General features: G+C 33.3%; 2 protein-coding genes and 1 long non-coding RNA gene across 4 annotated transcripts; 2 read left to right on the top strand and 1 right to left on the bottom strand.

Moving 5' to 3' along the window:
* Positions 1-10,077: 10,077 nt before the first annotated feature.
* LOC112277783 (histone H2B.4) lies at positions 10,078-11,987 on the top strand. The gene is made up of 2 exons (XM_024510500.3): positions 10,078-11,403; positions 11,595-11,987. The coding sequence occupies exons 1-2, from the start codon at positions 11,236-11,238 to the stop codon at positions 11,826-11,828; spliced, it is 402 nt and encodes a 133-aa protein (XP_024366268.1). The 5' UTR covers positions 10,078-11,235; the 3' UTR covers positions 11,829-11,987.
* A 642-nt stretch (positions 11,988-12,629) lies between these two features.
* Positions 12,630-15,024, bottom strand: LOC112277782 (uncharacterized). 2 transcript variants are annotated; one of them, XM_024510498.3, is made up of 5 exons: positions 14,679-15,024; positions 14,386-14,459; positions 14,155-14,224; positions 13,972-14,041; positions 12,630-13,832 (listed from the first exon to the last, which is right to left on the bottom strand). In XM_024510498.3, exons 3-5 carry the CDS (start codon positions 14,220-14,222, stop codon positions 13,446-13,448), a joined length of 525 nt encoding a protein of 174 aa, XP_024366266.1. In that variant the 5' UTR covers positions 14,223-14,224; positions 14,386-14,459; positions 14,679-15,024; the 3' UTR covers positions 12,630-13,445. The 2 variants fall into 2 exon arrangements, with proteins under 2 accessions (XP_024366266.1, XP_024366267.1); XM_024510499.3 differs by having other exon boundaries at positions 12,630-13,826; positions 14,679-15,019.
* Positions 14,937-16,999, top strand: LOC149986213 (uncharacterized). Its single transcript, XR_016501209.1, has 2 exons — positions 14,937-15,075; positions 15,246-16,999. It is a non-coding gene; the product is annotated as an uncharacterized LOC149986213 (long non-coding RNA).
* Positions 17,000-25,539: the final 8,540 nt, after the last annotated feature.

The following is a 25,539-nucleotide window of genomic DNA, read 5'->3' as shown; positions in this document are numbered from 1 at the left end:
TTGTGGGAATTACAAGTAGTTGGGACATACGTATCAGTAATGTAATATTTTATTTAATTTCAATAATTAGGATTAGCAGATCCAAAGTCAAGGAAAAATTGAGGAGATAAATCAAGGATTTCAAGATTCTCCAAAAAATCAGATGAAATGTGTCCAAGCCGTTCTTACTTGGAGTCAGCAAAAGGAAAAAGGACCAATTCAAGATTTTGGTAATCTCGATGTGAAAGATCAATTTGATCCAATTAGAGGACCATCCAATCCAGGTCCTATTACGGGCTTCGTACTCAATATGAGACTTGACTCGGTGGCACAACCCAACGAGGTCCCAATTACGGAGGCTTCGGTTTCATTCCAAGTAGTTCCGAGAAATATCCTATCCATTGAAAGATCCTTTCAGGGGGGGGGGGGGAGGGATTCCAAGGAAGTCCCAGCTGCTGTTCCAATTCTGAGTCCAGGGTGGAAGAATATCTTACTTCACGGAATTAAATTCAAACCAATGAAATGCAAAAGAGCATTAGAAATTACTCTCAATATGGAACCCTACAACATTCTAAAGGATTTGGATGTTATTCAGCCTTCAATTACAATGAAGCAACTTTTGGCTGTAGCACCGAAATGCCAATCTATATTGAATTCAACGCTAATACGACGAAGATCCCGTACTAAAGAAATTCATGAAGTTAGCTTAAACCCAGATCCGGGAGCAGCAATAATCGATGTATCAATTAGTCGCATTTTAATTCTAGGGATACAAGTCGATGGTGGCTCTAGTGTGAATTTAATGAACGCAGATACAATGGAGGACTTGGATCTAAAGCAATTGCTACCTACGACATTGGTCTTATGAATAGCAGAACATAGTCAGGTAAAGCCAATAGGAATCTTATAAAATATTGCCATCGTAATCGTGGGATTGACATACAAAATTGATTATATTGTATTTCGATTACAGAGTTCTACATTATCGTATTCCATTTTATTGGACAGACCTTGGCTTTATCAAGCCAAAGCTAAGAACAATTGGGGCCGAAGCACATTGACTATTAGAAAAGATCATGACCAAATTGTTTTACAAATATATCCGGTACAATATCATAGAGAATCTCAATTGCGAAAATCAGAATTTACATCGGACAATGAAAGTCAATCGATTGAGGAAGATGATGATGCTATAGGTTCATCGTAATTTGGAGTAAGACAAAATACTTCAACAGCAAAGGCACGAGTCTATCAATGTGGAGGTCTCGACAAATATTTACTACATCAGGAGGATGCGACTAATTCGGATCATGTTATTGTCGAATGGATGAATAATTTCACAATCAATAAAGTCAGCACATTGGAACCAGATTTGGATGGTTCCCATATGTCAAATAATACAAGATATTTAGATCAAGAGAAGACAATTCAATCAGAGGTTGTTGAAGACCTTGTGTATCAATCCATTAACCTAGGCACCAACAAAATACTACAGCTAATTAAAGTATATTCTAATATTATCGATATAGAATTGGATGCTTGAAAATAATTTTTCATCCATCACAAATCTGTCTTTGCGTGGTCATATGCGGATTTAAAAGGGATTCCACTTGATGTGTTTGAGCACCAAATTATTTTGGAGAAGGATGTTATACCAGTTCGTCAAAGATAACACCGATTTAATCCAAAATATTCCCTTTTAGTGAAAGCGGAATTGGATAAATTTCTCGATGTGGATTTTATTTATCCTATTCCATATATTGCATGGATGTCACCAATCGTGATGGTACCAAGAAAGAATGAGAAAATCTGAATTTGTCAGGATTTTTAGAAACTTAATGTGGCCACTAAGAAAGATTACTTCTCATTACCTTTCACAGATAGTATAGATAATATGTTGTCATTATCACGAGGTAGTAAAAGAATAAGAGTGGGGCACCAGTTAAAGTCATTCTGTGATATTGTTTTGGATTGGCTGGAGTACCATTTTCTTATATTTCTTGTATTTTTGAGAGTAGTAGTTTCAATTAAAAGTTAACAGTGAGGAGCCGGTTACAACTGTCGATTGAAGATATTCCAGAATAGATGAGTCAGCAACAACAACAATTAAAACTTCGAGATGTCCAGATCCTGAAATTAGAAGCTCAAGTCCGTGAACTGGGTGACTACAATGAAGACCTTTCAGCTCAGTTGAGGTAGGAGCCGATAGAAGGATTGGAGGAAGACGAAGATTTGCAGTTGGAACTGGAATCAGTAGAATCAATAATAGATATTGCCGCAATTGATTAATTAGATAGGCCAGAGGGATCGCAATTTTTGTAGAGTTTTGTTAAATAATTTTTAGATAGGTATCAATTGAGTGTTTGCGAGGATGCTACACAGATAGGAGTGGGGCTATGTAGAACATATATTAATTCATTTATGAAAGATATTGATAAAATATATTAATAGTCTATATAATAAGAAATTCAAGAAGACAGATGAGTGATTTAATTATTAAAAGTGGTTAATTATAGAATTATGATTAGAATCTAGAGAATCAAAGAAAAGTATATAAGAGTTGTAGAAGTTAATTAAGGTGCCATCGCTGTGATAGTTGTGAGCTGGGGTATGCTTGGTGCTACTTCTTTTCTTTTGTTTGTTATTTTCTTTGAATAAGAGGATTGAAAGTTTTTGAATATTGTAAAGTGAATTATGGAATGGAAATGTGATTGATATTATTTGAGAAGAAGAAAGATTGAATGTTGAAATCTGATTGTAGTTCAGCAGAGAGAATGAGTATATGTTTGTGTGAAACACCGTAATGTGAATGGCAGTTCAATGTGAAGAATTCTAGTGATTGGAATGAGGGTAATTGTATGCTGAAAGCTATGAGGGCGTAGTATTACAGTTGGAGATTATGAAGGTGAATATATTGGTGGAAATAGCAATTATTGATATGACTGAATTGTTGTAAGGAAGAGACCGATAAGGTGAAGGAGGAGATTATAGTTTCTTTGAGTCTTCAGATATTAGAAACAGAGATGATACATTCAAGAGGTAATTGATTGTGTGACCCTAACGTGAATGCTTAAGCAACTAGTCATTCCCCGTGTTTGAATCCCCTTATACAGGTTTATTTCTATTAGATCAATTTGGAATAAATAAAATAAGAAATCACAAGCCTCTCAACCATTGATAGTGTCTCATACCAAGGCAGGAAGACCACCCTCTTATTTGATCATTGTTGAGGCCTTCATAACTTCCTTAGAATAAAACATTTGGAACACCGTCAAGAATTGTTCCTACCTCTAATAAAATCACCAAACATCAGAAGTCCCTTCCAAGGTCGTGATATCAAGGCATTCTATCTTGCCATCTATTCGAGGAAGAATATATTGTTCTTCAAGATCTTCATCTCAATTGCGTCGTCTTGAAGGTTGTGATAATCGTAATGTCTCATCCAATAGGTCAACAAACAAAGGCTCTTGAGTCGAATTTGCTAGTTGTTGGTTTTCCATCTCCTCAATGTCACAACTACAAGGAAGCTACAAACAAGGATTGAAAGTAGAATATTATCTTACTTAGATCTTATTTCTTTTATAAGAAAGGTTTTCAACTTGATTTCAATGGATGTTGTCGATAAAAAGCCTCCATCGCCTTTGTTGCATTTGTAAGATTTTTTATTGGCTCCCATGTGTATTCACTAATATCATATCCGTACTAATGGACAAGATATTCTAATTTATTTTGGCATTGCCTTGAATCTAAGACTTCTTCCACTTCAAACTCTTCATTATTGTTCACTTCTATAGGAGGAGGTGGAGCTTGTCTTCTTCTTAGTATGTCCAAAGTCTTGTATGATTCAAGAAGAGATACGCAGAATACTAGATGGATTTTTATTGACTTTCGTAGGTATAAATGATATGCAACTAGATTGATTTGTGAAAAAATAGAAAATGGTCCAAGTCTTTGATAGTCCAACTTGTCACAAGAACGAGTGGTCTTCATATTACGATGAAGTAACCATACCTTGTCACCCATCTAGAATGGTGTTTGTTCTTTTCAATAGACATCCGCATTGACCTTTTTTTGTTCTTGAGCTTCTTTTAACTGTGCCTTCATCGTTGCATGTAGCTCTGACAAATAAATTGCCAAATCTTTTGCCACATGATTATCAACTTTTAAAAAGTCAAAAGTATGAAGTCAATGACGATAACCATAATTGGTAAAGAAAGGTGTTTTTTTGTAGAAGAATGTACCATGTTATTGTAAACAAACTCTGCCAATGGCAAAAGAGTTGTCCAATCATCTTGTTGGTAGTTGATGGTACATCTTAAATACTACTCCAAAACTTGATTAACATGCTCTGTTTGTCCATCAATTTGAGGATAGAATATCAAAGATAGTTTTATATCCACTTTTAGAACCTTAAAAAGAATTCACCAAAATCTTGATACAAACTGAGTTTTCCTATATAATATAATATCCTTGGATAATCCATGATAGCGATAGATATTGTCAAAAAAGAGCTTGGTTGTTTTTTCACTTGTGATGGATTTTGTATATAGTACAAAATATGACATCTTAGTAAAACGATCTACTATCACAAATATAGAGTCATAAGAATCTAAGATTGGAAGATCTATGATGAAATTCATAGAAACAGAAGACCATGGTTATTTTGAAATGGATAATGGTTGAAGAAGTCCATAAGGTCCATGACAAAGAGTTTTTGATCTTAACCAAATATCATAAGATTGTACAAAATCTTTGATTGCTTTCCACATTTGTGGCCATAAAAAGTCCCTAGATATTAGTTCCAAAGTTTTATTGTACTCAAAATGTCCTGCTACTCGAAAGTCATGATGAGCTTGAAGAACATATAATCAAGCTTCACCTTCTAGAATATATTTGGAAGTATCATGAGACTTTGAAGGATTTTCTTTAATATCACAAATAAGAAGATCAGAAGACATACTTGGCTAAACTTACTTAATAAAAGTTGGATCAATAATTAGTCTTGATTTTATTGCTTGAAGATAAAGATGCTTTGGCTTCAAGAGAATTGTCTGTTGTTGATCAAAAGCAGCATCTCCTTCTTTTAATGCAAGGTAAGATCATCTAGAGAGTGTATCTGACAAACCTTGTTATTTCTTTGGTCGATAAGTAATCTTGAATTTGAATTTTGACAAAGACATACTCCAACGAGCTTGGCGATGATTCAAAATACATACTGACATAAAATATTCAAGATTCTTGTAATCCATTTGGTTCATTTATGCTTCTACAAAGTAAATAGAAGTTCCTTCTATAAAAGATAGGATTAAGATTAAATCTTTTACTATCTTTCTATCATTTATCCTTATTTTTCTATTACATCTTTCTTCTAGATTCTTCTATAATACCATTTATATTTTTATTTTTTCTTATATAGTTATATTATTATACAACATTGGCTCATAATGCTGCTCCAAGAACTCGTTATTAACTTCACTGCCAAGAGAAAAAATCCACAGTGATATTTTCTATTGTCAAAACCAGCTCATAGCACATAATATCAACTCAAGTAGTCATTGGTACTACAAAAAAATACCTTGATATTTCATTGTTACTACTATAATATTCAAGTCATCTAAGATATTTGCAACATCTTTACTGATAAGAACTTGATTAAAATTAAAAAAAAAAAAAAAAAAAAAAAAAAAAAAAAAAAAAACAATACAATACAATACAATACAATACAATACAACTTAGAAAATGGTACTAGATACTTCTATGCACACCATGCATGGTGACCTTACTCCAACCACAATTGTTATCAAGTTCTTAACCAATTGTTGCATACAATATTTATGCAAGAAGAGCAAAAATTAATCATCAATAATAATTTCTAACTAGCAACTATTGTACCATGCTACGGTCCTCAACCATGTCTTGTGAACAATAATTATTATTATAAAAGAACAAAACTGCCTAGTGTGGAATTCTTCAATAATATAGATGAAAAAAATAAAAAAAAATGAATGGATAAATTCAATAGTACAAAGGATCCTTAACACTAGGCGGTGGTAAGTTTCTAGAATATTTGGTCCAACACTCTGCTTAAGAACTACCATTAGAATCGCCTAGTACCAAATACTTGTATCGATCTTTAGTATTGTACTATGACCATATGGAGCACTATATCACTTTTATATTCTCATCATATAGTTACTATATTCTTACTATGTAAATATTATATTATGTATGTATTTTTTTTATACCTTATATAGAATCTAATATTATGTAGACTATATATTTAAACCATATGTAGCCATATTTAGGCTATATATATTAGAAATTTGAAGGTTTTAGATTTGTTCTATATGTTCATAAGATGCTGTAATTGATGCTCTATTGATACCTCTAAGATACCTTCTAAAATTGAGATTTCTACTTAAATTCTTATACATAAGTATGTTTCTATTTATTAATTCTATTTTACTTTTATCTAGAATCTTCTATACTTATCTTCTACTAATAATTGTCATTTGATACTTCTTTTGTATTCTTTTGTTGAAAAACAACTTGTGAAATAATTTGATGATTCATATATTGAATTCAATTCTTTTATAGATTCTTCAATAATTGAAGGACTTTCTTCTTCACTAGTTATATTTATCAAATTTGTATCATTTTTACTACCTAAATTTATATCTTTTATTAATTTTTTAAATTTAAATCTTCTAAACAAACCTTTTTTTCTATTGTATTATTCTTTTCTATTAGTGATTTTTTAATCAATTCTTTCTCATCTTATTTCTTCTTTTTTTCATTTATATAATCTATAAATATGATGTCATTTATCAACTTGTTCCTTTGGAGTTTTTGAACTTTTAAGAAATCCGATTTCTTAATTTATTATTTGCTATAGTATCTAAATTTAGTATTCATTAATTTTTATATATTTTGTGGTTTCTTTTTCAACTTTTAATTGAATATTTTTCTGATATGGTTTTCATATTTGCAAAATCTAGATGGCTTGAAAGACTCTTATATTAGATAAATTTCTTACTTACTAAAATTGATCTTCATACAACATTCATTGATACAAATCCTTTTTCAATATGTATTTTGTCTTTTCTATTCTTTTGATTAAAATCAAATATTTTCTCTTTTTATTTATTTTCTCAATTATCCTAGCTTGATGTAAAATATAAAATTATTCCATACCATTTCTATTTATGGTTTTTAATACTCTTAATAAAGTTGGTAAGTTCCATTTATAAACATCACTTATCTTTACTAAGTAAATTTTATTAAAATTATGAGTTAATAAATTTAATTATTGAGATAGCAATATATCTCCAACATAATCTCCAAATTAATACCTTGATTCTCATACCTTAAGAATCATAGGATATACCTTCTATGTTTCTTCATAGAAACTATTTCTATACTTACCTTAAGTCCTTGAAGTTCTTATTCTTGTTGAAGTCAAGGTTGGACAATTCAATTTTAAATCTAACTTCAATATCTTTAATTTGTCAATCTTAACTTATCTTCTCTAATCTAGTCTTCAAAGCTCTTTCTTCCTTGTGTTGAAAAGCCTCTATATCTTTATAAATTTAATCTTATCTTTATCTTCTTCAAATTAGTCTTTAAAGTTCTTTCTTTTTTGTATTAAAAAATCTCTACATCTTCATGAACTTTATCATATAACTTTCACAACTTATTCATAGATCAAAAGTATGTAATAAAATGACATACAAGTATGTCAAATGTAATCACTTTATTATGATTTTCTTTTGATAATTATAATATAAATTTGAATCTATTTATAGCTTCTTTATAGTTAGTTTCTTTTAATAATATTTAAATATAGTAAAACTAATTTATTTCTAACTACCATAACTATCAAAGGTGGTTTCAACCACCTTGTCTTATAAACATATAAGTAGCTAATTTCTTTGCCGTTTTACTCTTTTTTATCTTTTTCTAACCTTATTTATACTTATTTCTATAATTTTTTTTAATACCAAGTCTTTTTTTTTTCTTCTTTTATAGTAGTTTATTTTCTTCTCATTTCTTTTTAATCTAAAATTCTTCTATTATACATCTTCTTAATAAAATAATATATTTATTTTATTAATTCACTAATAAACTAAATTTCTAAGGTTAACACTCATATATGTCTCCACTACTATCAAATTTGCACCAATGTACAAGATATTCGAACTTGTATAAGTATCACTTTAAATTTAAGACTTCTTCTACTTTAAATTCTTTATTTTTATTTTTTTAATAAAAGGTCGTGATGATTGCTTTAATTTTAGTATATTTATTGTAATATAAGGATTTAAGGAGACAAATCAAATATAAGATAAATTTTTATTGATTGTAGTAATAGCAATCAATATACAATTAGATCAAGTTTTTTTGGATAATAAATTGATCAATCTTTAAAAAATCTAGTTTATTACAAGGTTGAATTGTCTTAATTTTATAATAAAATAATAATATCTTTATACCAACTTTAAATGGAGGTTGTATTTTTTTAAGTACAACTGTATTAGAATTTTGTTATTTTTGAGATTTTTTTTAGTTGTATCTTTATTTTTGTATAAAGTTCTACTATTCTACTTTCACAATATTTTTATTATTTTATTTTTAATCTTTAAAAACTAAATAGTATCAAATTATGGATAATAATTATAATTAACAAAAAAAATAGTTTTTTTCAAATTATATTTTATTATTATATAATAAAAAAAAAAATATTATGTGAATTATAGATTAGAAATGTGTTAGATATGTAGATATAAAAGATTTTTTTTGAAAGCCTAAGATTGTACTTATGAGTCAAAAAAAAAAAAAAAAAAAAAAAAAAAAGTTTAGAAATACTCTTTATTACAACCTTGATCCTCTTCGTAAATCTAAATCTAAACAATTTAAAACCTTATTAATTACAAATCTCAACTCTTGCCAAATCTTAACAATCTAATAAATCCTCAACAAATCCAAACAAAAACTTGAACAAATTTTTAAATAAACTCTAAAAACTCCTATGAAAACTTTAAAAAATCTTATTAAATCCTAAACAAATCTTGATCAAATTCTGTTGAATTCTAAGAAAATTTCAAAGAAATCCAATTAAATCGTAAAAAAAACTTAAAAAAACTCTATCAAATTCTAAACAAATCTTATCAAGTTCTTATAAAACTACAACTACATTTTTTTTTTATATTGACAATAAAAGAATGCATCAAGAGTGAAAATTAATTTAATATTAATTTAATGTTACCATACAAATAATTGTATGTGTCTAAGTTTATTTAAGAATTAGTTCTTTTGATTATTAAAATTAATTTTAAAATATACTCATTTCAAAATACCTCTTTATTGATGTCATTAAAGTATGCACCTAGGCTTCATGTAATAGCAAGCTTCAAGTGACATATTAACATTAATATATCTATACCATTTATAATACTTGATAAATATAAAAATATATAAATAAATAAATAAATAAATATCAACAATAAATATAATTTTTTTAGTACTTCTATTCTAAAGTCATTCATATTTATATCTTGTACCATTAATACATAATTAAATAAAACATCTATTAATTAGAATATATTGGTATATACTTACTTACAACAATTAGTTTTTTTGCATCACATATTTAACAATATGTTTCCTACTCTTATTATTACTTTTTATCCAACTAAATATTTATATACCATTAATGATTTTGTAATAAAAAATTATTTGTAAAAAAAAAATACCTACAATTATATAAACCATCAATCAAATTCATGTCACAATGTACAATTTATAGCAATTGACTTTAGTGATTGTTATTTTATATTTGTCATCCAATCAAAAAAAATTATACATTGTACTGTTCCAAGAGATTTTAAGGTCTAAAAATAAGATATACCAACCAAAAGTTAAATATATATATATGTTAAGAGTAGAATGGATTACAAGAAATATTGAAGGCCAAGAGTACAAAACATAAATCGTAAAAGTTCATTAGACAAGATAATAACATTAAAATAAATAATTTATATATTATAAAATAAAAAAATATATTAGTTCTTTTTTTAGTAAATTCTTTTTAAATCCATAAATTCTTTATTTAAAATATCTAAAGCAATAAGAAGATTTTTTTATTTCTTAAAATTTTAACCTTATATATATATATATATATATATTGGGAGTTGTTAAGATGGACAAAGAATGGGAGATGGACATAGAAAACAAGGAATGGGGATTGGGAATAGAAAGATTGTAGACAAAGATGGAGATGGATGAAATCAATCATTAGATGGTAATGTGGGGTGTGGCTTTTATAACTCCTTAGATATATATGATAAAGTCTACAAATCCATTGGTCCAAAATTTTAAAGGTGTTTTTAAAAGTTTATTTGAAAAATCTTAATTCTAATGTATTTTAGAGTTATATTGAAAACTACTTATATTTCAAATAATTCCTTTGAATGTAAAGTACCTTATAAATAGGTAATATAGAATAACATCGTAGTTATTATTATACTTCAAAACATCTTCACTAAAATCAACAACAATCTATCAAAGTCTATTATTTATATTGGCAAACTTATGTCAATTTATTTTTATTATTATTATTTTTTATTATGTAAAATCATTTTTCTAATATACAAACTTGTTGAAATATGATTACAAATTATTTCATTTTTTAATTTATATATTTTTAGCAACTTAGTTTTAAAAAAAAGAAAAAGAATGAAAGAAAGAAAGAAAGAGAAAGTTGGAGCAAGAGGGGAAAATAAGATTAATGTTAAGATTGAAGACTCAAATTTTTTAAAAAATTAAAAATTAATTACTAAATTTGGAATTTTAATGAAAAAGATTTTAAAGATCATTGTTAAAAAAATTCTTGAGGAATAAATTTTAGTCATATTAAAATAAAAATAAGGTGGATATATATATACATATAAAAACATTAACATTAACATTTGTTTGTAATTATGAATACAATGTTAGAATTGATTTTCAAAGTAGAAAGATTTGCAAAATTTGTGGACTAAATATCAAAAAAAAAAAAAATTGCTAGTATGAAAACACAACCCCGTTTTTTTTTATTTACACCGAGGATAAAGTAGAAAGTATAAATAATAAATAATAAATAATGGTTATTTATTCGCCTTACTTTGATCATTGCCTTATTTGTAGTTCTCATTGCTCGCTGTCTGGGTTAGATCACATCGGGCGAGATTCTGCTTTGTAGTTCAAGTGCCGGTAGACATGGCGCCCAAGACTGATGAGCAGAAGGCTGGTAAGAGCAAGGCCGAGAAGAAGCCCATGAAGAAGGCGGAGAAGAAAATCAAGAGCGACGTCAAGAGCGATGTGAAGAAGAAGTCGAAGAAGAGCGTCGAGACCTACAAGATTTATATCTATAAAGTGTTGAAGCAGGTGCGCTTGCCTTTGTTGCATCACATTGCCTTGTTCATGTTTGCCGATTGTATTTCATTGAATTGTGGCAGTTTTACCCGTTTCTGCAATGTTGGTCCCTTGGGGATCTCTTATGAGTCGGTCGGGGTGGCAAGCGAGAATGCGTTGTTTTTGGTTTGTTGTTTTATCCTCTTCTGCATGTGGTTGTGTAGGTGCATCCCGATACCGGTATTTCATCCAAGGCCATGGGTATCATGAACTCGTTTATTAACGACATTTTCGAGAAGCTGGCCCAGGAGGCTGCCAGGCTTGCCCGATACAATAAGAAGCCCACCATCACTTCGCGTGAGATCCAGATTGCTGTGCGTTTAATCCTGCCCGGAGAGCTGGCTAAGCACGCTGTGTCCGAGGGGACCAAGGCTGTCACCAAGTTGACAAGCGCCTAAGTGTTTACTATGTATCTCGAATACAGGGTAATTTTTTGATACCACCCTTCATTGGATCGCACAACTTCTAATGTCACACAGAGTTGCTACTGGCATTTAAGGGTGGAAATTGGACTCATGTATATACAATTTTGTAAATCTGAGTATCAACATTTCTCATTGTGCGTGTGATGTGTAATGTGCGGAGCATTCGTTATTTGCTGCGTGATTCTGGTGAAAGGCGGAATATTTAGTTACACTACCTGGGAAAATGTAGTCCTTGGTTGTCTTGTGCCTAGTCCGTATTACAAAGTACTTTGCAATTTTCTCAGAGCGTCTATGCCTAGAAATTGCGTGGCCGCTCAGCTGTATTAATGGCCACGTAGGAACATAGGGCCCCCTCGTATTGGTTTTGAACTTATTGAAGGCGTGCAAGTTTCCATAATCTCATGGCACCCGAACTCGAACAGATGTGTTACCTTCTACTCATCGATGCCTTCTATGTTTTCACCCCGGGTCTAGTGCATCAAGCTGAATTCGTTTGAAATGTACCATCGGCCAATGAAATGTCTTCTGCAAGCGACGAATGCCACGATTTACAACAGTTTTCTTTGATGAATTATTTCTTGTACACAATGTAATAAAACGAACTAAGTAATGATTAATATTCTTACCAAATAAACTATGTGCACACTGTAGCGATATGTTTTGACAGCAATTAGTATGGCAAAATGCTAAGGACCTCATTTATCTCACCTGTTAATCGACACTGGTGAAAGGGAGTGGGAGATACTGTGACGCACAAGCTGCTAATTCTATCAATTTGGTAATAGAAGCGGTCCCCAGCTGCCTTATCAGCAAGTAGCTGTATCATAAAATAGTTTGTAGTTTTGCGGTTAAATGTCAACCAACAACATCGCAAACTGGACTCCTGATACTTTCTGACGTGAGGGACAGATTGTTCGAAATGAGGACTTTACATACCGTGGGATTAACATACTACAATTATTTATCCAGAAAACTGAAGGTGAAAAATTCAATTCGACAATATTGGTCTCAGAAAACTAGCAATGCCTCAAACTACCTGCACTGAACCCCTCGCTATTTACAAATCAGAAGAGAAGGGTTTGCTACAAAGTCCGCCTCGTAGTTTCGTTCAGAAATAGTGGTGCTGACAGATGATCTGGAAGGCATCTACTCTCCAAGAATGAAGGCTGATTTGTGCAGCTCAATACCGATGATCGTAGCTGCCACATTGAACTTGCGATGAGAGCAACTGCCGTAGTCATAAAGATTTTAGAGGTTCTTGGCGTCTTTCTACCTTGTAAATTGTTGCGCGATCGTTTTCACTTCTATCATACTGAAGCACTGCTTTGAAAAGAACGCGTAATCTACCATCACAAGTTGTTACCGCTGCCTTCTGCTACTTTTCTTTCTTTTTTTGGTCTTTTTTTTCTTCATCTCATTCAATCCCGAAAAAAAACTGACCGTCCAGTTGTTTATAATGCGCTGTTCATCTCGATCCTTGTGCATGAGGCAGGAAAAACACTGAGGGGGATGATTCATAGTTCTTCGGAGCGCTAAGGACCAAATTCAGACTTGCTGAAATTCCACATAACAACCGACTTTGGAGGGTCATCAGGTTGAATGATTGGATGTGGTTGACGGAGAGCGACTCCGGCTACATGACGCAGCCGATGATTTTTCGCCTAGAGCGACGCTGGAGACGCGATCCCCGAGGTCCTGCATTGCACTGAGATGGGTGAGACCGTGTCTTTGTTCGGAAGACGTGTTTGACGTGCGACCAGATGGGTGCGTCGGGGCTTGTGAGGATAGCTCAGAAGGGTTCATTCCACCGAGATGCGATGGATGAGAAGGATCGCGAGAGACAAATTCTGTGTGTGGGGCGTCAAGGTTTGAAGCTGGTGAAGTCATGTGGCTAGCTAAAGTTTCTTTGGCTTTCTCCAAGATGGTTTGCAAGTACTTTCCATGTGCTTCTATTCGCAGTTGAAGAGTTTTCTGAACCTACACCGGTACAGCTCACGAAAATGAGAAAAGAAAAATGAGATAGGAAGAAGTAGTTTCCTGATCAGTGGTACACAAGTAAAATTTCCACGATTGAATCTGAAATTCTGCCATCTTTTCAGGATGTTCGATCATTCACCTCAATTTGTTCTTGGAGCCTACGTTGAGCTTCCATTTGTGAACGTACAGCTTCAGTGATCGCTGGGTTGCTGCAGACACAAGCAAAAGGCTTCCATTAGCCTGGGTCATGGACGCACTACATAATCAAAGCACGGAAGTGACTTCTCCTATTCAGCTTCGTGGAGGAAACGTCTGCACATACTCGTGAGGGTCGTGTGCTGTTGGAGGTAGAGGAGGCCCATCAGATGCGCCGGTGCCAGATCCCTGCATGTCTGAAGATGCTACACAACGTCACGGACAAACCTATGACGATCATCGTCTAACAAGATCATTTTTTTTTTTTAATAACGAAGAAGCGGCATGCAAGATTTAGCTCACGGAGATCAGTGAAATGACAAGTTCAGAACAAGGAAGCTAAGGAAATTCAATTTACCATGACTGAGGTCCTTGTGGGCTAATTCATGAACACGACCCTATTTGCCAATGCTGTTTCCTCAGTCGGTATGTCTGCAAGCACCAACCTAATGATCAAATCCCCTTCCGAGGCAATACTCAGCCTCCGAAGTGTAGATCATGAGCTAATCAGCACCGCGCAATAATTTGAAAGGAACATTGACTTGAGCTCAAACAACGTGAGAACAACAACTTCAACGTCTTCGTCAGTCTAATGACAGGGTTGGCAGGCAGTTCACATCGAGAAACAGGACTTGAGAGAGCCGACATTACCTGTAGATGGCTCTGCAAATGGTGGATCGTTAAGGCGCCTCGCTCCCCTAACCCGCGTCACAGATTTTGGTGTAACCTCTGTCAACCGATTTCACCAGATAAACCGAAAGTTAGACTTTTTCCACTGGAAAGTTGACAATTCTATGGACCACGCACACTCTGACCGCCTCCTGGCAGAAGGAAGCCCCCTCCGGCGCGGTTAAACTTTCAACCTCGGCCACGGGAGGCAAACGAGAGCAGAATGAACGTGACTGAAAAGGGATCAGGACGGGGGGGTGAGCAAGCTACAGTGCCATGCGGTCTACTTGGTTCTGCAAACACTGCATTGTGATCACGGAACTAATTTTAAAGCCTCGAGTGCAAGCTCAGATTAAATCCACCTTGGGAGATGAATACGGTAAATTTTCTTCGCCATAATTACTAATAGTCAAGCCAGATCTTCCGCCTGGATTTTGTGTACCCTTCTCCTCAGAGAAGTTTAATGCTTGTTTAACGTGTTCAATAAAGAAGTGTTAATCTAGTCCAAGTACCTACCGTGTGCCCTGCCTGACAGTACTTGCATCCCAGGTACGCCGAGGAGCTTGTGTTTTAGGAAATGATGAGCATTGCTACCTACGAACTGAGCATCGGATTCTCGTAGGATACGTACACATCATGAACGCAGCGTTGGATGAAGATTAGTTGCCAGAGGGTTTTGGTCAGTTACAAATCTCCAGATTGTGTTTACGATGTATCGTAGTACTTGCTTTATCTTCTGAGGTGAGCTTCGCCAACGTTCTAGAGAGAGATCAGCTGCGAGCTCAGAGTACTTGGGCGGAGTGCAAGGAAGGGAGATGAACCACCATAAGCGCCACCCAGTTGTGTGACAGCGTGCAGTCCACCCTCGTACAGGTCCAGAGTCCTACCGCAGTCGAAGCTTGGCGGTCCACGGGGCTTTACTTTCTTCCTGGGGGGAGCTTGGAAAGCGGAGCTGTATAGCACCAGTGTTCTGTGCTCTCGATCTTGAGCGATCAGTATGTGATGTAGCTGCCTGCGCGGTTGGAACAACCAGGCTAGACACTCCAACACTTCTTCGTCTCTGAATTCCCTTCAAATGACTACGACTTGAAGGGTTTGCTGGGCACTGAAATGAACAGTAAAAGACCTTTTTAGCGACAGCAGGTTTTTTTTGGACTCGAGGTTGAGAGATCACTTCGCCCAAGTGCAGAACCACACGGTTTCTGTCGTACTTGGAAAATAGGTTGACTAGGTAGAGCAATTGTGCTGTCCTTTCTCGGACTAGTATCACAACACTCAAAAGACTATGAACAGTTTCAACGATTTCTGGAACAAAGTCATAATCAGCTGGGCGACGTAAGCCCCAATGCAACGTCTGTAAAATGCAGTTTACGCAGTTTCGCACCCAGGTTACCTAGGATTCGAACGCAAAGACCACTCGTACATGTGCAGCAGTGCTCACAAGGTGCTCCGCGTGCCCGAAAATGGCTTCGTCGATCCAGTGAGTGATCCAGCGAAGTAACCACAGGAATGCAGTCGAGCAGAAGTGGTTCACAGCAGAGAATGACACGGCGACGGAAGAAAGCCAATGCAATCGACGTGGAACTGAACTCCACTTACACAGATCTCCGCAACGTGGAACTCGTCGCTCACTTCGAGATCACACACTGAAGAACAGAATCCGAGTTTCTGGGCCAAGAAATCGACGCCTCAGCGTTTGGGATTGCCACCTCGGAAGCCGCGATCTACCCACCTCGGGATCCAGCGCGTGGGATTCAACGCAACAATACGTCGGATTTCAATTCCGAGGATCTTGTGGCCGATGTTGTGGTTGATCTTCCAGCACAGCGGTGAGTCCACTTGTGGTGCTGCGGCGGGGGCGGTTGAACGCCGCGACGACGACTGTGAGCGACCAAATTCGATCTCGTGGTCTCGTGGAAGCAAATCCCGTCCACTGTGGGGCTTTAATTAATATAACTTGGGCCATTATCGCTCTAGAAAAAACTACTATTATTGCAAAATGATGCTCCTCGTACATATAAATTTATATGAAACAGGGTTTTATCCAATTCGTTTTTTTGAAGTGAGAAAGTTGGCTACAATCCATTAAGAAAATGGCTAATGATTTGTTAGTATTTTTGGGAGTTTTGTTTTGTGGTGTATGTATGTAAATGTGATATCAAACATATAAATTGAAACACTTGTTTATATGTATGTCAATACATCAATACTTTTATGAGTGAATTTGGTGAACATAACCATATATTACATGATACATAATAACTATCATACTTAATAAAATTCATTTCAAGAGTTATATACAATTCAAATTTATGTTTTTAGTTTTGTTAGTGATTTGATGAAAATCTTATGTTTTTTATGAATATGCATGTGAGGATTCATTTATCAACAAAATATATTCTTTCTAAGCCAACACATGATAAATTTTATTGCAATTTAACATACATCAAATAAAAATTTAAGGAATTAAATGCAAGTATAAAGTAGAATGGAATTTCATCATACTCATTTTTGTGCATCATATGCAACCATGTCCATTTCATATAATAGTCATATAATAGTCATATCAATATTTCAAAGATTTTACATTTAACATTCTGATCCTTCAACTATCAAAATATTATTAAAATTTGAAAAGTTACATAGTTTTAAATGATTTTGTAAATACTTCTGTGACAGTGCAGGTTGATATATAAATGTAGGAACAATCTCAATTTGAGCATAAAAGTAGTTTCATAGCCTACATCAGTGGTAATTTCTAACTTGAAAAACATTATATTTGGTTACACATATTTCCATGCTTGTTCTTTGTTGTGATAAAATATTTGGTTTTTCAATGGTATGAATTAACACCAAATTTTAGATTTGACACTTGAGGTAATATATTTATATTCATGTTCATCATCAACCAAAAAAATTGTTTGTGTAAAACAAACAAAAAGTATAATTATAAAATATGTAAATAAATTTTGTCATAAGTTATTGGTTGGTTATTGATAACCTTGAGAATTAGACTTATGGTTAGGCAATTTAGTTGGTAAGAATAGGTTGTTAGTGGAACAAATGGTTAAGAATTCAAAGGTTCATAACCTTTGGAATCTGCTGGCCGACAGTCCATCTTTTGGTAGGATAAAGAGGTTGAAAAAAGGGAGATTGCGGCCAGACTCTGATAGTCGTAAGCTGAGGTGAGCTTGGTGCGACCTCTTTGTTTTCTTTACTTTTATTATTTTCTTATAAAGAATTGTGATTGAGAGAAGTATTGTTGAAACCTTAATTAGAATATTATAGAATATGACTTTAAACTGACCGTTTTGGAGAAAATCTGTGACCTTGAGAATTGAGATTATCGAATTGTGTTGTGTTAAGTGAAGATATTGAATTTTGTGTGATGAATTGAGAAACTGAATATAATAAGTAAGCTAGAGATAAGTAATTAAATATATATAAACTGCAAAGAGAGTAAGTGGAAGATGAACTGATAAGAATATGGAAGTATTGTTGAATTGATATTCATAGAATGGATTATGTGTTGAATTAAGATGGAAGTAGTAAGCCTTGGTGTTTTGTAGTTTGATAATTGATTTTAGATAGCCAGAGTATAATCAATTGTGATACTAACAAATCCAATTCATATAACCAGTCTTTTCCCGTGTTCGAATCTACTTCTATTAATTCAATTGATTTGGTATATTGAAGCTTGAACATAACAAGAACAACATTTTGGCGCCGTTGCTTGAAAAATTATAACAATATGAAATATTAGAAATTGATTGTATGGGAGATAGAATTATATGTTGAATGAGAATGTGAAAAGGACTAGTTTTAGGATTACAAATATGTAAGTTATAATTCAAGGCAGTATTGATTTTGTAAAGAAGAATAAAAGATTATGAGTGATAATCATGAAGGGGAGGATTATCAAAGAATTAATTGATAAGTGAAAGAAAGACAGGAGCGATTACGCATAAGAAAGCTCCTATAAGAACAACAAAAACGAATTATAGGTCCAAGTAAAACATAAAGAAGAAAAATTCAAATTCAAATAGCAAGGAAACTAGTGATAACACCAATGGCCGCGGAAGTGCCAGAAGTACCAATTGCAGTACAAATGGGAGCAGTAGGAGACCACACTACAAGTATGGCACCATTACCTACTTTTAGTGGTTGGCCGGGCTCTGATCCTGATCACCATGTATCTCAATTCTTGACAACCTGCATGGCTAATAATGGTAGAATTGAAGATATTTGGTTGAGATAGTTGCTAGCAACTTTAAAAGATATAGCTTTTGAATGGTATAATCAACAATCAGTGGATAGATTTTCCAATTGAGAGGCCTTGAGGAATGCCTTCCTAACCCATTTTAGACCAATTGGATTTGAAGATCAGCTTAGAGAAAGTTTGATGAATAGCAAGATGTTTGTGGAGGAATCAATAGAATCCTATTATAGCCAGATCGTGGATATACTTCGTAAATGGTCAAATAATCAAATGCCAGATGTATTTATATTATCGATATTAATTAAAAATTTGCATCCACCAGAATTAAAAATGTTTGTAAAAGAGGTTCTACCAACTACGATAGAAGCATTGTTGGCACGAGCGAAGGTGTGGGAAGAATGTCATTATGACCAATTCTTAACAGTGGGAGCCATGATGATTCTAAGTTCAAGAACTCAACAAATACAATCGAAAAATGTGTCGATGGATAATTATTAACAAATAGCTACCTCCAATATGAAGAATGTTATGTTGCAAAAACCAATTAATGCTACCCCACTCCAAGCAATAGCGCCAATAAAAATAACACCTTATTTTACATCGCCAACCTATCAATAACCAAAGTTGTTTACAAATGTGATTATTAAAGATTCAAATGAAGCCTTCTTATTAAATCTAACAAAGAAGATGGAAGAATTGGCCGTGAATTTGGCTAAAGATAAATAGAAACGATATAAGCCTTCTAATACAAGACCTAATGTATGGTGTAATAATTGTAAGGGACAAGATCTTTTTGATACGGAATGTCCATCATCCACACAAATGGGTGTTCAATGTACATTTTGTGAAAGAAAGCACCCTACTCAAAACTATTGGTATTTACAAAGGCAACAATAGTTCAATAATTAGACGTTAATATAGCCAACTCAATAGGATGTTAATCAAGTACACACTGAAAATATGGATGGTTGAAATAATAATCACCCAAATCGACCTAATCATGGCTTTGGAAATTTTTAAAATACTAATTATAATCCAGTTTATGGAACAAATATGCAGAACAGTGGAAATAATCAAGGAGATAATTTCCAAATTATACCAATTTATCAGTCCAATTCTCAACTAGTAGCAATTGGTCAGCCAAGATCAATTACTATGGCTACCTAGAATCGACCTAGTAGATAAATTCAATGGAGACTCCAAGAGTACCTGACGGTATAGATCAAAAACCACTACGTTGCTACTTGTGCCGAAAAATTGGTCATTATGCTAGTGAATGCCCTAATCTAAGGTTTATAGATGAATATGCTGTAGTATGTAGAAATTTGAAGTAGTCGGGGCATACATATCAGCAATGTAATGCTCTTTCAATTTTAATAATCGAGATCAGGAGATCCAAAACCAAGAAAAAATGGAAGAAATAAATCAAGGTCCTCAAGATTCTTTGATAAATCAGGTGGAATATATCTAAGCCATTTTTATAAAGAGTCAGCAAAAGAAAAAAGGATTGATTCAACATTTAGGTAATCGTGAAGAGAAGGGCCAATTAGACCCAATTACAAGGACATCCAATCCAGGTCCTGACATGAGCCTCTTACTCAGTATAAGACTTGATTTGATTGGGCAATCCAATGATGTCCCGATTACGGAGGCTTTAGTTTCATGTCAAGCTGTTTTATTCTCTATTTCATTTCAGGAAACGTCTTTTTTGTTGAAAGATCCTCTAAGAGGCATGAATTCCAAGGAACCAATATCAGCCGAATTGTGAGAACAATCTTACCCATTGAAAGAAATAATTTTACAAGCTCCATCAAATTTAGTTCCAATAGCTTTACCAATTTCCAATATAGAGAAAATCAATTTATCTGCGTCGGTGTCTAGGACTGGGAAGAAGAAACGGACATTGGAAATTACCACTAATACAAAATCATATGATATTGTAAAAGATATGGATACCATACATTCCACGATCTCTATGAAGCAACTATTGGCGGTAGCACCTGAGTGCCAAACTATCTTGAATTCCTCATTAATTCGTCGTAGATCTCGAAATAAAGAAATCCGAGAAGTAAGTTTGAATCCCGATTCGGATACACCAACGATTGATGTCTCAATTCATGGAGTGTTATTATTGGGAGTACAAGTAGATGGAGGATCTAGTTTAAATCTTATGAATGCCAATACAATAGAGGAGTTGGGTTTGAATCACTTGTTGCCTACTATAGTAGTTTTGAGAATGGTTGACTCCAATCGAGTTAAACCTATGGATATTTTATGAAATATTGATATAGTAATTGTGGGGATTACCTACAAAATTGATTATATTGTTTTTCGATTGTGAAGCTCTATATTATCATATCCAATTTTATTTGGGTGGCCGTGGTTGTATCCAGCTAAAGCTCAAAATGACTGGGGTCGTGGTACATTGATAATTGAGAAATATAATGATAAAATTGTGCTTCAAATGTACCTTGTCTAATATCACAAAGAAATTCAATTTGTCAGTTAAAAATTCACGTCAGATTGTGAAGATGAGTCTACAGAAGAAGAAATTAGTGCACTTGACCCAATTTATGCTGATACAAGGCAAGTTGTCGAGCACACTAGAATAAAATACCAATACAAGGGACTAGGAGAGTATTTAGTTCTTCCAGATGTTATTGACAATTCTGATCATATGATTGTATATTGGATGAATAGACAGGATATTAATCATGTTAGTGCTATAGAATTGAAGTTGGAATGTTCTAATTTGTTGGATTTTATGAAAGATTTTGAAATTAAGCAGAATATTATTCCAGAGACTCTTGAAATTCTACGATGTCAACCAACTAATTTAGGTACAAGGGAGGCTTTCCAAATCATTTAGATTTACGACAGTATAAAAGGCAAGGAGAAAAAAATTTGGATGGATTACTTTTTAATGCCTAAAACTGCTTTTGTATGGTCGTATGTGATTTGAAAGGAATTCCAGCTGAAGTTTGTGAGCATTGAATTATATTGGAGGAGAACGTTATATCATTATGCCAAAGACAACATCAACTTAATCAAAAATACTCACTTATGATAAAAAAAGAACTGAATAAACTCTTGGAGGTTGGATTTATCTATCCAGTTTCTTTCAGTGAATGGGTTTTACTAATTGTTATGATATCGAAAAAGAATGGAAAAGTTTGCATTTGTCAAGATTTCTGCAAATTAAATGCGGCTACCAAGAAGGATTATTTTTCTTTACCATTCACGGATAGTATATTGGATGTTGTCACTGGACATAAATATTATTCATTCCTTGATGGATTCTTTGGTTATAATCAAGTTAAAATTGTAAAAAAAGATTAATTAAAAACTACTTTTACTATGGATTGGGAGACTTTTGCCTATAAGGTTATGCCGTTTGGACTTTGTAATGCACCAGCTACATTTCAAAGGATAATGTCGCAAGCGTTCCAAGATTATCTACGAATTTCAATGGAAATATTTCTAGATGATTTCTGTACATTTAGTACAAGAGCCAGGCATTTAAAATATCTAGATCAATGTTTGAATCAATGTGCCAAATATGGAATTTCTTTAAATTTAAAAAAATATCAATTTGGTGTGCCTTTTGGTAAACTGTTGGATCATATAGTTTCGATGGCAAGCATTGCTACAAATCCAGATAAAATAAAGATTATAATAGAATTAAAGCAACTAGACAATGTTACAGATATTCGAGCATTTGTCGGCCATGTCAGTTATTATCGATGATTTATTTATCTATTCACACTTATATGTCTTTCCTTGACAAATCTCTCGAAGAAACCACCAATCGATGGGACCAGTCTATTTTAGATAAAAGAATGTACAATTGTATTCGAAACATTGAAAAAGAAATTGGTTTCAATACTAATATTGGTACCACCTTGTTAGATAAAACAATTCCAAGTTTATGTCGATGCATCTAATGTCACGATTGATTCTATACTAAGCCAGAAAGATGACCGGAATTTTGATCACCTTATTTATTATGCAAGTCGTCAATTGGTAGCAGCTGAAAGAAATTATACAACAATCGAAAGAGAAGCATTGGGGATGATTTATTCTGTACAAAAGTTTTGACATTATCTTCTTGGTTATAAATTTGTTTTCCATGTCCACCATGATGCTTTAAAATATATGATTAATAAGCCTCAATTGAGTGGTCGTATTGCACAATAGATTTTACTCTTTCAAGAATTTGACTTTATTATTCAGGTAAGACCAAAAAAATCACATTCCAATGTGGACCATTTATCTCGGTTATCCAATATATTGGATAATGAACCCATTAATGATGCACTACCCAATGCAAAACTCTTTATGGTAGATGTAATTACTCTAGAGTATAGTGAAATAATTCAATACTTGACATTTCAAACCCTCCCACCTAATTTTAATGAAAAGCTTAAACGATGCTTAATATTAAAATGTGTACCTTATATGATGATTGGTGAAGCTTTATATAAACAAGGCAAGAATAGAGTTTTACGACGATGTATTTATCAAACTGAAGTGAGTACTATATTGAAAGGTTGCCACTTGGACAGTTGTAGTGGATATTTTGAGTGAAACAGCATGGCTTATAAAGCTTTACAAACTGATTATTGGTGGCCAATAATGTTTACAAATGCCCACCAATTTATCTGACATTGTGACCCATGTGAGAGAATGGATCGACTTAATGAAACTTCAGCAATGCCACTTGTACCAATTTTGGCTCAAGCGCCTTTTGAAAAATGGGAAATTGATTTTGTGGGACCAATTGTACCATCGTCAAGAAATGAAAAAAAATAGTATATACTGGTAACAACGAATTACGTAACAAAATGGACTAAAGCCATAGCTACAAAAACTGATAGCGTAAGTACAATAGAAACCTTTTGTATGAAAATATTATTACACGGTTCGGTTGTCCATGAGAATTGGTTAGTGATCAAGAAATTTATTTTATAAATAGTATAATCAAAGCACTTATGGCTAAATATGAGATAAAACATTAGAAGACTACACTGTATCATCTTAGAGTCAATGGACAAATGAAAAAGATTAATAGAATTTTATGTAAAATCGTAACAAAAATAGTTTCAGGAGCGGAAACAGATTGGGACTTTAAGTTATTCGCAGCTTTATGGGCATACCATATTGCGTATAAAGTTACTACCAATGCTACTCCTTTTTAATTGGTTTATGGCCAAGAAATAATATTACCTATTGAATTGGAAGTCCAAAGTTTACGAATTGCTATAGATAATAGATTGGGAGTTCATGATTCATTACAGCACCATTTAGAAGAATTAAAAAAATTAGATGAAACTAGAGCCAATGCATTAATAATAATGGAAACTATACAATAACAAAAGAAGACTTATTATGATAGTAAGCTTTGACGAAAGGCTTTTATGCCAAATGGTTTGATACTTCTTTATAATAGTCCATTTAAAAATTTTCCAGAAAAATTTCAAGTTCAATGACATGGGCCATATTGAGTTATTGACGGATTTTCAAATGATTCAATGCAATTGGAAGATTTTATGGGTACTAAATTTACGACACGGATCAATAGCAATTGTCTTAAATTTTACTATATATAAAGTCGAGACGGGTTTTCTATTATAAAAGGAGGGAGGAAGATAAATAATAATGATGATAGCTTATTTCATCATGACAAATCATAGAAAATAAGGGAGAGTCAATCCAATTGATTTGACCATAATAAGAAATACGAAGAGGGCTCTTGATAAGTATCGTGTTTTCTTTTATATAAGCAACTGTGTATGTGTGTTTTGAGAGATTAGTTGTGAGTGCTTGCTTGTATTAGAATACAATGGTGATTGAGAAGACTAAGAGGCAGTTGAATAGGGAGGAGAAACAACGCAATATAAGGTGCAAGGATGAATTGCCACCATTATTGTGACTGATATGGAGTCGATCCGATTTGATGTTTGTTAGACTAAGGAGAATTAGTAGGATTTTTGAAGAGCACAACAACCAAATTGCCCGACTTGGGTCTCAAGTACGAGAATTGGATTTGTTAAATAAAAATCTGACGGCGTATTTGGATAGAGAACCTTCGACCATTGAAGATATAAAGAGGAGGAAGTCACCAATTCAAAGGGTGGCAGCCAATGCCATAGACTAAAGTTGTCAACGCTGCTACGTCTTTATAAGTTGATGCTAAATAATGTTTGTAAAGACGCTACATAGATAAGAGTGGGGTTATATAGAATGTGTAAATAAATTTTGTGGTAAGTTATTGATTGGTTATTGATAACCTTGAGAATTAGACTTATGATTAGATAGTTTAATTGATAATAGTAGGTTGTTAGTGGAACAAATGGTTAAGAATTCAAAGGATCATAATATTTGAAATCTGCTAGCCAAGACTTCATCTTTTGATAGGATAAAGAGGTTGAGAAAAGGGAGATTGGGGCCAGACTATGATAGTCATAAGCCGGGATAAGCTTGGTGCTACCTCTTTGTCTCTTTTTGTTTCTTTGTTGTTGAAGAGTAATGGATAGTTTCTGAATACTGAGAAGTTAGTCTGGGGGCCACACTGTGATAGTCATAAGCTAGGATGAGCTTAGTACGACTTCTTTATTTTCTTTA

Source organism: Physcomitrium patens, chromosome 26 (genome assembly GCF_059467195.1).
Source record: "Physcomitrium patens ecotype Gransden chromosome 26, ASM5946719v1, whole genome shotgun sequence".
Classification (NCBI taxonomy): Eukaryota; Viridiplantae; Streptophyta; class Bryopsida; order Funariales; family Funariaceae; genus Physcomitrium; species Physcomitrium patens.
The sequence above is the reverse complement of the archived record's forward strand: the minus strand, read 5'-3'. Positions and strand labels throughout refer to the sequence as shown.

Coding starts and splice junctions, on each gene's coding strand:
- LOC112277783 (XM_024510500.3), top strand. CDS start 11,236: ATGGCGCCCAAGACTGATGAGCAGAAGGCTGGTAAGAGCAAGGCCGAG. Junction 11,404..11,594: donor TCTATAAAGTGTTGAAGCAG/GTGCGCTTGCCT, acceptor GTGGTTGTGTAG/GTGCATCCCGATACCGGTAT.
- LOC112277782 (XM_024510498.3), bottom strand. CDS start 14,222: ATGCAGGGATCTGGCACCGGCGCATCTGATGGGCCTCCTCTACCTCCA. Junction 14,042..14,154: donor ACAGCACACGACCCTCACGA/GTATGTGCAGAC, acceptor TTGTGTCTGCAG/CAACCCAGCGATCACTGAAG. Junction 13,833..13,971: donor GGCTCCAAGAACAAATTGAG/GTGAATGATCGA, acceptor GTACCGGTGTAG/GTTCAGAAAACTCTTCAACT.